Source organism: Pteropus alecto, unplaced genomic scaffold (assembly GCF_000325575.1).
Source record: "Pteropus alecto unplaced genomic scaffold, ASM32557v1 scaffold71, whole genome shotgun sequence".
Lineage (NCBI taxonomy): Eukaryota > Metazoa > Chordata > Mammalia > Chiroptera > Pteropodidae > Pteropus > Pteropus alecto.
The window spans coordinates 1,562,429-1,580,640 of NW_006433024.1; the positions used below are offsets into that span (position 1 = coordinate 1,562,429).

An 18,212-nucleotide genomic window follows, 5' to 3' on the forward strand; every position below is an offset into this window, starting at 1 on the left:
TTGACTGCCTATGTTTTCTTCTAGAAGTTTTATGGTTTCGGGTCTTACATTTAAGTCTTTAATCCATTTTGAGTCAATTCTTGTATACGGTGTAAGAAGATGGTCCAGCTTATTTTTTTGCATATATCTGTACAATTTTCCCAACACCATTTTTTGAAGAGACTGTCTTTACCCCATTGTATATTCTTACCTCCTTTGTCATATATTAAGTGAGCGTATAGGCGTGGATTTATTTCTGGGCTCTCTATTCTGTTCCATTGGTCAATGTATCTTTTTTTTTTTATGCTAGTACCATGCTGTTTTGATTACTGTAGCCTTGTAATATAGTTTGATATAAGGTAGTGTGATATCTCCAACTTTGTTTTTCTTTCTCAAGATTGCTATGGCTATTCGAGGTTAGGAATTTTAATAGTGTTCAGTTTTAAACCTCTGCAGCAGTCAAAAAATTAATTCCTTTTTTGTTCTGTTTTGATTTTTAAATTCAATAAATCTGCTGTTTCTTAAAAATATAATGTTTACTTATCATTGATAGTACTTTCTGCCTTTTAAGTAACTAGGAATGGGCCAATAGAGCCCTTATGTGAGTAATTTTTAGGAACTTTAGAAAACAGCATGAAAAATGGAATATAAGGAAACATAAGTGTTGATGCCAAGTAGTGAGAAACATGATGTGTCAGGAAGCAGGAAGAGAGAAATCTAGGGAAGCCATGGGTTTTAAGTGTCAAGCACAGGGGAAAAAAAAACTTTTCAGGATGACTTTTTATTCAAGCAACATGTATTGAGTACTAGTCCTATGTATTAGCTTTCATATTGAGCACTGTGAATACAAAGAATGTAGTCTCTGACTCCAGAGACCTCATTTAGTAGGAGAGGCTATATAAATAGATAATTGTAATACGGTGCTCTATACTAGAATTTAATAGTGGAAGCATATAAAAGATACCCTTGGCCTGACACCCTCTTACTCACTTTTCCTTTATAATTCTTTTCACATTTAAGGATTTACCTTAGGTATGACTTCTTCCTGAAAGCCTTCCTAATATCAAATGTACCAAGTTAATGGGGAGTGATTAATTGTTGTTGGTACAGACATCAGGAAATAGTTCTCTAAAGTAGCTGACATCTAATATCAGTTTTGAATGAAAAGAATAGGACATTATAATATAAGTAAAACATCATGGTTTTCTTTTGCACATATTATATCACTTCATCGTTCATTTATTTGTTCATTCAATTAACAAACCTTTCTTGTAGTCTCTGAACATTCTAGGTTATTTCATGCCTTTGTAACTACATAGTTGTTTTCACTGTTTAGGTAGAATGCCCAGGCATTATGCTCGGAGGTGAACACAGGTACAGTGAGATTGCCCTTAAGAATCTATATAGGGTTCTACAATTGTACAAAAGAAATGGAACAAAAAGAATTATGAATACAGTGTTATTACAGGGAATGCAGGAACATTTAGTGGATGTATTAGAATCTACTCTGTGGTATTAAGGAAAACTGCCCAGAAGAAGTAGCATTTGAACTGAGACATAACAAGTGAGAAGGAACTGGTTTAGAGAATGGAAGAGAGTGTAATAGGCAGGGGGCTGGCCTTAGGTAGAGGGAAAAAACAGTACAGTAAGGAATCGGGCTTCTGTAGTGGTGGACTATATAAAATATAATAACCCTTTTGCTGAGAACAACTGTAAGAGCTAAAAATATATAAAATATTATCTGTTTGAAGGTAGTCAAGACTTAGAGAAGGAGGAAATCCAAAGAATGAGACTGACATTAGGGACTGCTTTTGCCCTATAGGCATTTACCAATTCAGAGGAAATAGCTAAAAGACTTGTATAGCCGTTTTGATAGCATCAGGTGGATAGGAATACAAAAAATGGGGCCCTTATAATTTTCCAATGCTTTTCATTGAGACCCTGAAAGACCACACCTAAAAATAGGGTAAAACACAAGTAAATGAGCCCTTGCATGGACTGTAGCCCAGCTTTAAATCATCTGGGTGATCCAGAAAATAGTTTTCAGTTTTAAGCCGTAAGCTCTACTAAACCCCATTATTAGATTAAGATGATCTTGGTTTTTGTTAGCTCCCCCAGGTTCCCTCCGGAAACAAATTCTTTCTAGAAGTTTATTGTTATAGGTTTGAAATGATTTCTACAAACAGGTTTTCAAATATAATGTTTAGAACATAATCAAAGGTAATCAGTCACACAAGGACACAAGACAGCATAAATCAAGAACCAGCTATAATAGTAGGCAATAAAAACAGAGCTCCAGGTGCTCCAGGTATTAGATATATCAGATATAGACTTTATAATAACTGTGCTTACTGGGTTCAAAGACAAAAGAAATCATCAATTTCAAATAAATGTATTGCAAACATTTAAAAAATAGCAGATTTGAAAAAGAACTAAACAGATATTCCAAAACTGAACTAAAGATGAGTTTAGCAGCAGATCTTAACACTGTAGTGCAGAGAGGATTATTGAACTGGGATTTTAGATTAGGAGGAAATATCCAGAAGGAAACACAGAGGTAGAAGGATAAGGCATTGGCAAGGACAAGAGATATAGAGGATACAAGAAAAGTTCTAATTTATGTTTAAAAGAGAGTCCCAAAAGAAAGGAGATGAAATATTTCAAATAATATTTGAAGAGATAATGGCTGAGAATTTTCTAAAACAAATGAAAGACAATGAGCTACAATTCAAGAAGCATAGAATAACCTGAGTAGGATTAATTTTAAAATCCATTTACTTCTAGGTATGTATTCAAAAGAAATGAAAACATATGTCCACATCCTTATGCATTATTCATGATAGCTAAAAAGTAAAAGTAATCCAGATGTCTGTCACCTGAAGAATGAATAAGTAAAATGTTCTATACAATGAAATATCTGGCCATGAAACAGAATGAAGTACTAATACATGCCGCATCATGGGTGAACCTTGAAAACATCAGGCTACGTGAAAGAGGCCAGCCACAAAAGGATTCCATTTATAGAAAATGTTCAAAATAGGCAAATCTGTAGACAGGGCAGTTGTGAGAGGAAGATTGGAAAAAAGGTTTCTTTTTGGGATAATAAAAATGTTCTGAAATTAGATTGTAGTGATTGTTGCACAACTCTGAATATACTAAAAAAAAAACACATTAAATTACACAGCTTTATTAAGACAATTTTTATGGAATGTGAATTATATCTCAATTTAAAAGAAGGAGAAGAAATCCACATCTAGATACAACCTAGTAACCAAGTAGAAACCAAGGAGAAAATTTAAAAGTAGTCATTGAGGCTGTGAGTAGAGCATTGGAATCATCTTCAGAGGAAATAGTAAATAGATTGGTAGATGAGTCCTCAATAGGGGCAATAGAATCAGAAAGACAGAAGGTGGTTCATTGGTGACAATCCTCAATTTGCTGAAAGAAAATAACTGCCAACGCTGATTTTTACCCAACTAAAATATCTTTTAAGAATGAAGCTGTAATAAAGACATTTCAGATGAACAAATAATTTGTCCCAGAAACTCTACTAAAGGAAATACTAACAGGTATCCAGGCAAATTGAAAATGATCACTGAAGGCCAGAAATACAAGAAAAAATTTAAATTAACAAAAGTGGTAAATATGCACATCCCAGTAGTTCCACTCTTAGGTATGTACCCAACAGCAGTGAGTACATATGTTCATGAAAAGACATGGTCATGAAAGAATGTTCATAGCACTATTCATAAAAGCTTCAACTTAAAACTACTTAATGCCTGTCAATACTACACTAGATAAGTAAATTGCTTAGTCACATATACCTTACAGCAGGATAACAGTTTAGGTAATATACAGCAACATAAGTGAATCTCAAAACCAATAGTAAGGAAAGTTAGCTGGGCACAAAAGACTACAGGATGAATGATTCCATTTATGTTGCAGTATATTATAACAAATTAATCTGCTCTTAGAAATCAGGATAGTAGTAAGATAACTGGTGTTGGTGAGGATTGGAGAAAAAGGAACCCTTTCACGCTGTTGGTGGGAATGTAAACTAAAACAGCAACTGTGGAAAAGAGGATGGAGGTGCCTCAAAAAATTAAAAGTAGAACTGCCATATGATCCAGCAATCCCACTTTGGGTATATATCTAGAGGAAATAAAAAAAGGGATCTTGGAGAGATATCTGTACCCCCATGTTCATTGTAGCATTATTCATAATAGCCAAGATATGGAGACAGCCTAAGTATCCATCAACAGATGAATGGATAAAGAATTGAGATAAATAGATATACACATATAGATATCTTTACACGTATATACATATATATGCATATTATATATACATATAAAATGGTATATTATTCAGTCGTAAAAAGGAAATCATGCCATTCGTGACAAGGTTGGACCTTGAAAGCATTATGCTAAGTGAAATAAATCAAAGAAAGAAGGACAAATACTGTATGCTATCATATGTGGAATCTAAAAAAGCCAAACTCATAGAAACAATAAAATAGTGGTTACCTGTGTCTGGGGGAAATTGGGAGATATTAGTCAAAGGTTACAAACTTCTAGTTATAAGTTAAATAAGTTCTGGGATTTAATGTATATATGGTGATTATAGTTAATGATACTATATTATATACTTGAAAGTTGCCAAGAGAGTAGATCTTAAATGTTCTCACCACAAAAAAGAACTGATAATTATGTGATGTGATGACGGTGCTAGCTAACACTATAGTGGTAATCATTTTGCGATATATATGTATTAAATCAATACATTCTACATTTTAAATTCACACAATATAATGTGTCATTTACATCTCAGTAAAGCTGGGAGGGGGGAGAAATCAGGATAGTAGATATGCTGTGGGGGTGCCTAGGATTAAAGGAATTACTCGGGTGCTGGATGTTCTATTTCTTGATGTGAGTGTCGGTTTCACAGCTGTATTCTGTTTGAAAATTCACTATAATGTACACTTATGTGTAAAATTTTGACATATATATTATACTTTAAAAGGTTTTTAAAAAGTGAAGATATTGGTAAATCTCAATGAATATTGAATGTGTAAAACAATATGTTGTGTTTATAGCTAGGAAGAAATGTAGAGCAGTTAAGGCACGGAAGGTATCACTTTATGAAATGTCAGTATTTATGTTTTAGACTCCGAGGAGGTGATCTCTTCTGCTCCCTAAAATCACCATAATAAGCAATTTTGAAATTACAAGAGAGTGATCTGAGTAAATTTAAAAGGAGTTTCAGTTATAATCTGAGAATATTTCAAGTAGATAAAAAATTAATTATATTGAAGTTTTTAGTAAAAGTACCTTTTGAAATATTTTTAGACCTATTATCTGTTTTGCTACTTCCCATATTGCTTGTTCTGTTTCTAACTGCTCAATTTGACAATATCCCTTGAGAAATATATGGACTTAATGTATATTCTTCCCTAGAGGAATCATGAAAGAAAAGACGCAATTTTTCTCTTGGGATAAAATAGAAAATTAATTGAAGAAGAAAGAGTCCATAATTTAAGGTGTAGTTAATACTGAGAAACAATCATAATATATAATTTTCATATTTGTTGATTATGTTGTCTTAGTTAAAATACCAGTTATCACTAGCAGAGTTCATACTCTCTGCAGCAGCTTGTATGGCTTTTGTTTGTATTTTCAACTGATTGGTTCATATACAGTGATGTAAGCTATAATAATTTTCATGCATTATCTTCTTACTCTTCCTTTACTTGCTTTAGATTCATAAGTTGGCTTTTTAAATTCTAAATTAAGATTTTGAAAGAAATACTCCAACAAAAAATGAGTTGTATTTTTGTTATAGTGATTCTGCTGCATGGATTACAAGCACTCTATCTCCATGCTTGGATAAACTCCATCAAAAGCACATTATCCTCCTACTTCTGTGGACAGCTGCCTAATTGTATCTGCTGTAACCACACGCTGTTGGAACATGATACCAATGAAGAACAGAAATGATAAATTACTCCCTGCAGGTGATAGTGATAATGATAATTTTTAATTTCCTCTTCCTCATAAGGTCTAGTCTGATCTTACTTCATTGGCTGCTATCCTGTTACATACACACATGATATGTCCTCTTTAAAAAAAGTCAAAACACTAAAATACATGAGAAAGTAATTCATTTTTATTCGTCATTGTTTTTCAGATGAGCATGTATAAAATGAACTGCATCCAGCTTTATATGTATGAGATAAACAAGCAAAATATGGCTTAGAACAGACTTTTAAATGATTCATTTTACAAATGCTGTGTTATTCTCTTTTTGTGAAATCTGCAGAGACAAACAGTGCATTCTGAAACTATATTCTAACGCTTAGGAGTATTTAAGATGCACAATAAAGCTACATGCCTGTATTAGAGTTTCCTGTTCTTCAAAGTTATTGTGAATGATTCTCATCAAATTACAAGCATGATCAAACTATCCCAGAAATGTACTGTATGCATATGTTTTCCTTTCATTCTGTTTTCTGTCATTGTTTTTCTTCTTAATTACTACTCAGTCTCCCTTCTCTCAGTCTAAGGGAATTTGTAACTACAGTTTTTCTGACTGTGGTATAATTCAGTGCAATTTTATTTATTTAATGTGACCTTGCCTTGCAGATTAATTTAGCTGCCATTGATATTTGATTTTGATGCTTTTTTTTTTTTTCTTAGCAGTTCTCTTTGCCCCTGACAAGATATATATGTGGAACAAAAGAGGAATTTATTCTGTGGTCAGGCTTTCTAACATATCTGATCTTTTTCAAGCACATGTCAAGCTGTGCTACAGTTATTTATTACCATTGCCTATTAGTTTTCATTTTCAATTTCCTATGGTGGTTGTTTTCTTATATTTGAATGACTTCCACAGAGAGAGGATAAATTCCTTGAAATTAACATTTAAAAGATCTAGAGATAGCCTATTAAAGTGATGGTAACAGGTAGTGAAATTAAAAATGAAAAAAAAAATGGCATATTTATATTCTGCAGCAACATAGTGTCCCCAAATCAGTTGACATATTTGGTTATAATGGCTTTGCAGAAATAAATATACTACTCATATTTCAGTTGGTTTATATGACTATTTCAAGTTTAAGGTGTTTTTTTTTTTTCTAATGTCTGTTTTAATCATTAAAGATTACTTATAAAGAAAAAATAATGCCCTTTCCCTTTGAGGGGCATTCTTGGCCTTACTTGTGTTTGAGGATACCCATTTTTAAACAGAAATTTTCTTTGGTTTTTCAGAGGAAGAGTATTCTACTTTCTCAGTTATGTGAATGCTAACTATATGATGAGTAGATTATCTGCTCATAATTTTTAATCCCAGGTGAATTTCTCTGTAGCAGCTCCTCATGCTTCTGCTTAATGTGTGTTGTGGAAATGATTTTAATATTACCCTCAACCAAACAGCATTAGGATGGTAAATCTGCATGAGGAGTTGAAGGTACTATGCTGCCTTTCAAAGGGAACTATAAAACAGATGTGATTTCAGATTTTGTCAGGGATCTTTGGTGACTTCCCATAACCAGAATTAATTACATCTTTCATTTTTTATTTTTTTTTTCCTATTTATTTATTTGCCTTGAGGCTTATAAATTGTTATTTGGTTACCCCAAACTACCCAGTATTTTTTTTTTCCACTGTATTTTTGGAGGTTTGAAGGAGGGTTAGCTTTTATTTGTTTGTTTGTTTTTAAGTAAATTTCATAGATAATTGGATTTGGGAATTGGAAGACAGTTCTAAAATATCATTTATTCTCAAATATTTTTATTTTTATTTTTAAATTTTGTTGTAAACTCATGTATCAGTCTCTCCTCATCATTATATAGTCTATAATATAAATACTGTAATTGTTCTACTATATTAATATTGCCAATCTGTTTTTACCAGAGTTAAATGTATGATGTTTAAGTTCATGTATGCTATACATTTCAGACTCAGGTAACATTATCTGATAATGTTATAAGAGCTTCTTTTAAACCTGAATCTGTTTTCACAAAAAGTTTTGTTAGCTTACTAGGATTTTTTTCTACTTTTTTATTTTTTAGTAACAATGTAAAGAGTACATAAAACATAACATATGTGTACCTTAACAAATAATTATAAAGTAAACCCCTCCTTAACGAAACCCAGTTACTAAAATCATTAAAAGTCTTAATGTTTTCATATAGTTTGGCAATTTCTTACTACTATGACCATTTCATTTACATCTTCTCTACATTCTGCTTTCAGTTTGCATTTGCTGATCTCTTTTATTGGAAAATGTCATTTTTGTAGAAATACTATTTAGGGATACATTTTTTTTCAAATTCATTTAGTTTTTCCTATATATTAGACATTGTGTTAGCCCTTGAGATTAGAAAGAGGAATGATTTGGGGGTCACTGTCGGAACTGATACAAAGGTAATGCTTGAATTGAATGCCTCTCCATTCAATGCTGCAGATCATTTAATTCAAGTATTATTAAAAATAGCTTATCAATCAGTATTTATCTACAAGATTACTTTTGATGGCCAAAATGGTATTCTATTATATGGAAGTATTATGATTTATTACCGCACCTATTGTTGAGAATTTGAGCTAAAATTGACTTTTGTGGCTAAATAGCTGCAAGCATTCTTAATAATTTACATAGAATAATTTTAGAATACATAGGTCAGTGAGTATGTACATTATGTAAACATTTTAATTGCGCGCATAACATACACTTACAAAACAGAAGGGCACACAAATCAAAAGCATAGTTTGATAAAATTGCCTAGAATGAATATCACCACATACCCAGCACTCAGTTTAAGAAACAATAGTACCAGCAACCAGGAGCCCACCATGTTACCCGTTCTAGTTTCTACCCCTATTGCAAGAGTAACTACTATACTGACTTACAACACTTTAAGTTTTGCTGTTTTTGAATTTTTGATATATAAATGGAATCATAGTGTGTGTACTGTTTCATGTCTGGCTTCTTTTTAATACAAATGTTTTGTCTTTTAATATATATTGCTAAGTTCCCTCTAGAAAGATTATTTCAGTTTATTTTCCCAACATGAATGCCACATTGCTCACCAAACTGTGGATATTATCATTTAAAAAGTGTTTTCCCTAACATGATCAAGGAAAATTATATCTGGTTGTTTTAATTTATTTTTTCTAAGTAGGTCAAACATTTTTTTTCAAACGCTTATTAATTATTTGATTTTTCTTTTATAAAGTTCCTGCCTTGTCTTTTCTTAATTTATTTTGTCATATTGTAGTCTTACTAATTTGTAGTAGTTTAATGTACAAAGAACAAATGACCATTTGTTTTATTTATATATCACAAATATTCTCAGATTGGTTGTCTTTTAGTTTAGATACTAAAATTTTTAGTTTCCCTTAGATTAAGTTTCTGCCTTGTGTGTGGGGCTGAAAAAGCCTTCTTCAGTTCCAAATTTTATAAATACTTGTATGTATTGGTGGGAATTTCACTCTTCCTCCCTCCTACCCTCCTACTTCCTGCACTGATCTTTATGGTTACATGTGCAAACATTGAACCCTACCCAAAATGATGTTATAATTTTTGCCTTAAACAGCCGTAAGTATTGTAAAGGAATTCCAAGGAAAAGGTAGTTTTTATATTTACGCAACTATCATTTCTGTTGTTCTTCTGTGATCTCTGATGTTTCAGGTTTCCTTCTAGCATTATTACCTGTTAGCCTGAAGAACTTCCTTTAAAATGTCTTCTAAAAAACTCCATTGACAGTGAATTATTTTAGTTTTTCTTTATTTGAAAATGTCTTTATTTTACTTTTATTCCTGACGAGTATTTTTTGTTGGATATAGAATTTCGAAAGGTTTTTTCTGCTTCAGTAGCTTTTTATTTTCATTCTTGACCTCCAGTTACACATATGTTAGATACAGGTCCCTGAGGCTCCGTGCATTTTATTTCAGGCTTTTCCTCCTCGGTTTTTCAAATTAGATAATTTTGATTGATCTATCTTCAGATTCGCTGCTACTTTTTTTTTTTTTTTTTTTTGGTCATCGTCTTCTGCAATTCAGCCCAGGGAGTTTTTTGTTTTCAGTTATTATTACATTTTTCAATTCTGAAATTTCCATTTTTTAATAGTTTCTAGTTCTCTACTGAGAATTCTCATATATTGATTCATTGCAATGTGTTTTCTATTTCCTAATTTCTATTACAGTTATAATTTCTGTTTTAATGTCTCGTCTGATAGTACCAGCGTCTGTCTTTTGATTGTCTTTTCTTTTGAGAGTTGGTTACATTTTCCTACTTCTCTGTAAGTTGAGTAATTTTGGATTACATCCTAGATGTTGTGCATATTATGTTGTGTGGATTTTCGGTTGTAATTGTTTGGAGAATGTTGACGTTTGGTGTTAGCACGCAGTCAACTCATAACATAAGTTCTGTCAGCAGTATCTGGGCAGACAGTGGTTCAAATCTGTTTCATTCTGTTTTGGGTCTTTCTTGCACATACACACTTTAGGAATTAGTCTGAGACTTGTACAGGTTTTTCAAATCTCACTTTAGTCTCTAAGCCTTTACTTGATTTGGGTTTTCTTCACACACTTTTTTTTCAGGAGTTAATCCTGAGACTTATGCCAGTGATTCAGGTTTTAGTTCAGTTCTCTGAGACTTTGTGATTTTGGTTTGGATCTAATCTGAGCTACATAGTTCAGGAGTTAGGCTGAGACTTGTGCAGCTTCATACAAAGAATTAAGGGATCCTCTTCACTAGCTCTCTCCTCCCCATATATGGCCCATGCTCTCCAATTTTTTCATAGTTGATAGTTGTTCCATCTGTTAGTTATTCAGTTACTTTATAAAGTGTATTGACTATGTAATGAGGCTTGCTATATTTAAGAAACTGAAGGCTTAAAAGTTAATTTAGCTAAAATTTATTGAGAATCTACTATATAACAGACTTGTGCCAGGTAAAAGGCATGGAAATATAAATTAGACATAGGCTTTGCTCCTAAATAAATTGCAGTTTGATAGGGCAAACTACCTAAATTGTAGGATATTAAGAACCGTAATAGAATTCTATACCATAGGACATTCACTCAGCAGATGCTAATCGTGTACTATGAGCCAGGCACTGCTTTGGGCACTAAGGATATAGTGGTGAACAAGATAGACAAACAGGAAAAAACTTAAGAAAACAGTTAAATTAGTCAATGGAGAGGTATCAGGAAATCAACTGAAAAAAAGTTGTGTTTTAGAATGTTCTCATTAGCTGTGGTTTTCTATAACAATCTATAGCTGACTACTCCATCGCTTTATAATTCTATTTGACAGAATTATATAGTATTTCACTTCTCTTTTGGTATCTAAAGTATAAAGAACCTTAAGATTAAATATTGAGTTTGGTTTGGATTCAGTCTATATTGACCCTACAGATCAATAAAACTTCACATTCTCAACAAAAGCAGCAGAGTACACATATTAGCTTTGTAGTGATTTTTCAATAATCAGTGTCCTATTTTTAATACTTTATAAGCTTTATTTAATGCCAGTTTTAAAAAGATATTAAGTCAAGCTAGTCCCGTTAGTGAAAGAAAAAGAAGTGGTATCATTTAAATTTTAAACAAAAATGAATGAAAATTATATATCTGAATATGCTAATTTTTTGTAGAGACTTTTTCATATCACAGTAACCCTTAGAGTTACTTTGAAGTTTCTCCTTTGAGTATTGCTTAGCCATAAGTTTCACTTGAGTACTATTATTCATTTTCATTTTCAGAAGAAAAAGTAACATTCAAATATTCCATTGATCTCATTGCAAAAACATTCATAGTACTTTGCTTTAAAATTGGATGCACAATATCAGAAGAAAGTTAAATGAGTTGTCATTGTATAAAGAGTATGTTTTAGTTACTTATTGCTGTGTACTGAACTACCCTAAAACTTAGTGATTTAAAGTCTCAATCATTTGGATTTGTTTCCGATTCTGTAGTCTAGGCTGGACTTATCTATTAGTTCTTCTGCTGGTCTTTTCTGGAGTCTCTTAAGCTGCTGACGTTGTCTGGAGGCTTGACTAGAATTGGAGGGTCCAAGATGGCTTAACTTGCATGGCAGCATATAAGTGAGAGAGTCTGGGTCAGCTAGGGGCCGGCTCAGCTTCTCTCTCTCTCCATGTAACTTTCAAAGTAGTCTACCGTGGTCATTTCTCTAATAAAACATATTGATTATTTGATTAGCCTTATTACCCTTATTTTATATAGTTTCTGTGGGGGAAAGCCAAACTATATTACTTAACTTTTACTTATAACATCTTTTCTAGGATAAATAGTGACCTGCCATAAGTTTAAGAGGTATTTGTCTTTGAAATTGTTTTATATTTGCCACGTTTTAAAAGACTGAATAACTAATTATGTCATGTAATTAGTTTAATAGTTATTTGTGTTCCTTTCCTTTTTTTTTTAAACAGGCAATTGCTGGCTACTTTGATATATATTTTGAGAAGAATTGCCGCAACAGAGTAAGTATCATGAGTTGTCTCATAAGAATTAATTATGTGAAATACACTATATTTTATTTTTGTGCCCCAAGGTGTTTGATCCTAAGCATTTTGCTATTGTAAGCAATTGAAGCTTATATTTGATGTAGTAAATTAATGTACCATGATATTAAAAATCTGTACTTCATCAGATACTCTCAAACTCTACCAATGCAGGTCTTGTTTTCTACGGGCCCCCAGAGCACCACAACACACTGGAAACAAACAATATTTCTATTGGAAAAGCCATTTTCAGTTAAAGCAGGTGAGAGAGAAAAGTGAAGCATGGGGGGAATGTCTTGAATGTCATTCATTCTGAAGTAAACAATATTTATTCATTCTACAACCACTTTTTATATGCCCACTGTATTTGAAGCAGTATAACAGATGCTAAGATAAAATGTTCTTAGTGCTTACCATCTACATAAATTTTAGATGGCATATTATTTCATTAAAGAAGTAATTTAAAATAAAACTTTGATTTACATCCAATTTCTGCCAGTTCAAATGTGTGTTACATATTATGTAGCTCTTATTTTGAGTACCACAGAATAATTCAGAAAACTTTTCTTTAAACTTTTCTTTCTTAGTAACTAGTGTTTACTAAGTCGTAAATATAATCAAAAGAAAATAGTTTCATTTTCCAAGTGACTAAAGAGAAAAATTGCCAATAGAGGTAAGTAAAGTATAAATTACAGAGACTGTCATTCAGTAATTATGATATTAAAAATATATTTGTCTAGAATGAACTCCACTGTCTCACCTCCTCAAATAGTAACACAGTTTTCAAGGCCTGGTCACTTCTACATTCCTTTGTTGTGTGCTTCATTGATTGTTCACTTATATGAGTATCCATAGTTATTTCATGCTATACTATACTAAATTCCAAAAGTTAGAATTTAATTATGGAACTTTTTTTTTTTAACTTTTTATTACATCTAAGTTTTCTTGTCACCTTTACTGTAGGAAAGCTCAATGTATAACAAACCTCGATGAAAAGATATTCAACATCATTAGTAACTCAGGGAAAAGATAATTAAAACTATAAGAATACATAAGATTTAACAGTGACGAGTGCTGGCCAATAATGTAGACAAATATAACATACTCTTTTGCTGGTAGTCTTAATTGGTACAACAGCTTTAGAGAACAGTTTAGATACCATCAAGTTAAGTATAGATGTACCATCCCTATAACCCACCGTTTTTTTCCTAGGCATATATTCTGAACAATCTCTCCCACAGCCTGTGTACAAGAAACTTCACAACAGTATAGTCTGTAGAAGTGAAAAACTGGAAGCAACTTTAATGTCCATCAACAGAAGATAGATAAATATGGTAGTTGGCCTACAATAAAATATAGCAAATAAAATAAATCATATACGTATGTCTATTAACAAGCAACATTGAATAAAAGATGAAGAATTATTCCTACAATATACTGTTTATGTGAAGTTTAAAAACATATAAAACAACTATACATACACACACATAGTAAAAGGAAGAGCAATGCTTTAGAATGAGAACCGCTGAGTACAGCATAGTGGTTACCTCTAGAGAAGGATAGAGATAGGATCAGGAAAGGCTGCAAAGGGGGTTCAGTGTCCCGTATCTGAACTATTTCTTTTAAAAATTGAAGGAACGATGGGAGAATGTTAATATTTGACAAAGCTGAGCAGTGGGTCCCAGGTAGTCATTATATTATTCTCTGTATGTTTAAAATATTTCATAAAATTCTAATATAGTTTTGATCTCACTCTTGATACATAAATTGAATTAAGTAGATGCAGATAAACACTATTAAAGTAAAGCAGCACCTTGTTGTTTTTTTCACTTTGAGGTTGTAATGCTGTGGAAATAAAACCTTGATATTTTCATTTTTTCTTTCTCCAGAAAGCTTGAGCACAGCAAAACTGAAATCAAGCAAACACAAATGAAATCCTTTCACTTCCTCATTTTTTGTTTGTTTTGTTGTTGTGTAGCTCTGGTATTCGGATTGATGTTTGGAAAGTTGAAAATGTTGCTTTCACTATAACCATTTTGCTTTCACTATAACCATTTTGTTATCCTAATGCTAGAATTTTAAAGGCAATAGTAATTAATTTTTAACTCGGAAGATTTAAGTTAGCATTTGAAAATTCTCCCACAGATTTACAACAAAATAATATTTTGATGGCTAGCAAAATTTTGAAATCCTATTTTTTACCTAGTAATCCTTAGAGTAATTGATTCGACTTATTCAGGCTACTGTGAAGGAGATGTGTGATTCTGATGTTGCCCTCACTATCTGCATTCTATATTTCTTTCACTTGTTTTGTGTGTGTACTTATATTTAAATAGTAAGGCCAATACATCACAAAGTAGTAGAATCCCCTAAAATAGTCCATCCTGAGGAAAGATTTAAAAAGAAAATTTCAAAGTAAGTAAAATGTGGTGATTTTCAGCTATGGAAGTTAAAGAAAGGTTCATGTAAGTATATAAGCACGTCACCCCTTTTTTTAACCCAGCAAAGCCTCTGATGGTGGTACTGATGAATAGCAGCCAGAAGTTGTAGGCCAGAGTAGTGAAGAGGACATGCTAATAAGAAAAAGAGCCCTAGAAATCTACATGGGATGTTTGTCCCCTTGAGTTTTAGATGAGTACTAAGATGTATATATGGAGGATGAAATGCTTGAGGTCAGGCAAAGCAGCTGGGGCAGCTGCGAACCAAACAGTTCTGAGTTTGCACAGGGCTGTGGTATTTAAGTTTCAACAAGCTAGAGTGGGAAGTCCATTAAGACCCTATTCAGTAGAGATTTCAGGACTATAGCTTCATAGTGGGAATAAAGTATCCCTAGAATAGAGGCTACTCTGAATACGTCCTAATCAATCTTAAAAATAATCCTTGAAATGAAACAAACTGAAACTTAAGTAACGTTAATGACAAGAAAGGAAACAACAAAACTCAGACATTGAACAACATAAAATTCACGATGACCAGCATTCAGTCAAATACTGAATGTAGGAAACTATCAGTCAATAGAAACAGACCCAGAAATGATAGGATTAGCACACAAGCAAGTTGAAACAACTACTTTTAAATGAACATAGGAGAATATGAGAAGATATTTAAAATCCAAATAGAACTTGTAGAGATGGAAATTACAGTATCTGAAGTGAAAATATCATTTGATGGAATTAGTGGCAGAAGAAAAGATCAGTGAACTTTAAGATACAGCATTAAAATGTATCCATAGTGAAGCAGGGAGAAGGAAAAAAAAGGTGGTTTTTTTTTTAAATGAACATATAGTAACCTGCAGAAAATATGAAGCACTCTAATTTAAATATAATAATAGTTTTTTGAAGAAGAAAGAAGGAAGAAGAAGAAGAGGAGGAGGAGAAGAAGAAGAAGAAGGGAGGAAGAGGAGGCGGAGGCGGAGGCAGAAAATAAATTTGAAGTAATAATAATGACCAAAATGTTCTCATGTTTGATAAAAACTATAATGCACAGATGGAAGAAACTCAGTGAACCCCAAGTAGGGTCAACACAAAGAAAACAACACCAAAGCACATCATAAACAAATTGCTGATAAACAGTGACAATTTTAAAATTTTTAACATTAACTAGAGAAAAGGGAAACATAAAGAGAAGAACAAAGGGAAAGAATAACTTCAGAATACTCATCAGAAATTAGGTAAGTCAGATAAGAATCAAATAACATTTTCAAAGTGCTAAAAGAAACTATCAACCTAGATTTTATATCCAGAATACATATGTTTCAAAATGAAGACTAAATAAAAACTTACCAAGAAGAAAAATACTGAAAGAATTTATTTTCAGCAGACCAGCAATATGATATATTAAAGTAAGTTCTTCAAGTGGAAGGAAAATATCACCAAGTGGAAACTTGGATCTAAACTAAAGAATGGAAAATGCCAAAAATGGTAGAAGTATGAGTATGTAAAAAAGCCTTTATTATCTAATTTTTTAATTTCTTACAAGATAATTGACTAAAGCAAAAAATAATAACTTACCCGAGTTTCAAATGTTTGGAGACATAAAGTGGCAATGATAAAAGAAATTAATGAGCTATTAGAAATAATTGTAAAGTTCTTATACTGGATATGAAGCAATTTAATGATAACCTGTGATAAATTTAGTATGCACAATGTAAACCTTAGAGCAACAGCTAAAATATTTTAAATTCAACCACAAAATATAGTTAATGTAGTAGTGGAGATAAAACAGAATCCTGAAAAAAATGGTCCATTTGATAAGAACCTAAACAAATGGACAAATAGAAAACAAATGGTATGTTGGTAGACTTAAATTCAAATACATTGATAATTACGTTAAATTTGAATGGTCTATATACATCGATACAATGGACTATTCAGTGTTAAAAAGAAATGAACTATCAACTCATGAAAAGACATAAAGAGATATTAGTAAGTGAAAGAAGCCAATCTTAAAAAAGCTACATACTTTGTGATTCCAACTATATGACATTCTAGAAAAGGCAAAACTGTGGAGATAGTAAAAAGATTAGTGGTTGCCAGGGGTGGGGGATACAAATAAGAGAGCACAGAGGATTTTTAGGGCAGTGAAAATGCTCTGCATGATGTTATAATAATGGATATATGTCATTATACATGTGTCCAAGCTCATAGAACATAAAACACCTAAGTTAAGCTGTAGACTTTGAATGATTATGATGTGTCGTCAGTATAGGTTCATCCTTGGGAAATCTCTTGTAATTTCTTCTCCATTTTGCTATAAACCTAAAACTACTGTTAAAAAATAGTTTAAAAATGCAAATAGTCTAGACATGCCAATTAAAAGGCAGAAATAAACTGAATAGAAGCAAGATCTAACTAAATGCTATCTACAGGAAACACACTTAACTCTAAAGGCACAGTAATTTTAGTCCCAGGTGAGATGATGTAAGTGCATTCCATATCTCACTCACCAAAAGTAGCTTTGACACCAGAATGCATGAAACAGCTATTTGAGATCTCTGAAAAGTAAATAATACCAGATTAGTTGGTAAAGAAAACCAGAATTCGAAGTACCATTGAACTGGTGGTAAATCGTGATTTGTTTTCCTCCAATATCCCTGAGCCCGGACTCCAGACAGCCTGAAACCCAGAAGAGAGTGTCAGCACAGACAGAAAGCTCCCAAAGGAGCCCTGTAATTCTAGCTTGAGAAGTGGGGAAAGGATCTAATGCTTAAAGAGTGGGGGAAATACCCATTTTTCTTTTTTATCTTTTTCTCTGTTCTGTCATACTCCACCCCCCGGAGAATCCCACAGTGGTAGCAGAAATAACTGTGGCAGCAGTGGGGACCTGCAGACACCTTAAATTCTGAGGGACAGTAGGTAAATGAATAGCTGTGACTGTGTCCCAATTAAATTTTTTTTTTGCAAAAACAAGCAGCCAGCCTCAAAAATGTTCCATAAATCAAATCTTTAGGCACAAATTGCTTCATTGCAAATTCTCCCAACTACTTAAAAGAAGAAATAACACCAGTTCTAAACAGCCTCTTCCAGAATATAGAAGAGAGCTAGTTTTATTAGGGCAGTATTATCTTAATACCAAAAACTACATAAAGATAGTACAAGAAAATTAAACTATAGACCAGTATCCCTTATGAGTGTAGATACATAAATTCTCAACAAAATAGTAGCATATCGAATCCAGCAATATTATAAAAAGAACAATACCATGACTATGTGGAG

General features: G+C 32.5%; 1 protein-coding gene across 1 annotated transcript in view; it reads left to right on the forward strand.

Moving 5' to 3' along the window:
• PRMT3 (protein arginine methyltransferase 3) overlaps window positions 1-18,212 on the forward strand; it is a 104,334-nt gene that overhangs the window by 77,474 nt on the left and 8,648 nt on the right. Inside the window, exons 14-15 of the mRNA XM_006907974.3 lie at window positions 12,427-12,477; window positions 12,673-12,760. Coding sequence (XP_006908036.1) covers window positions 12,427-12,477; window positions 12,673-12,760 — 139 coding nt within the window. The remainder of the gene's footprint in view (window positions 1-12,426; window positions 12,478-12,672; window positions 12,761-18,212) is intronic.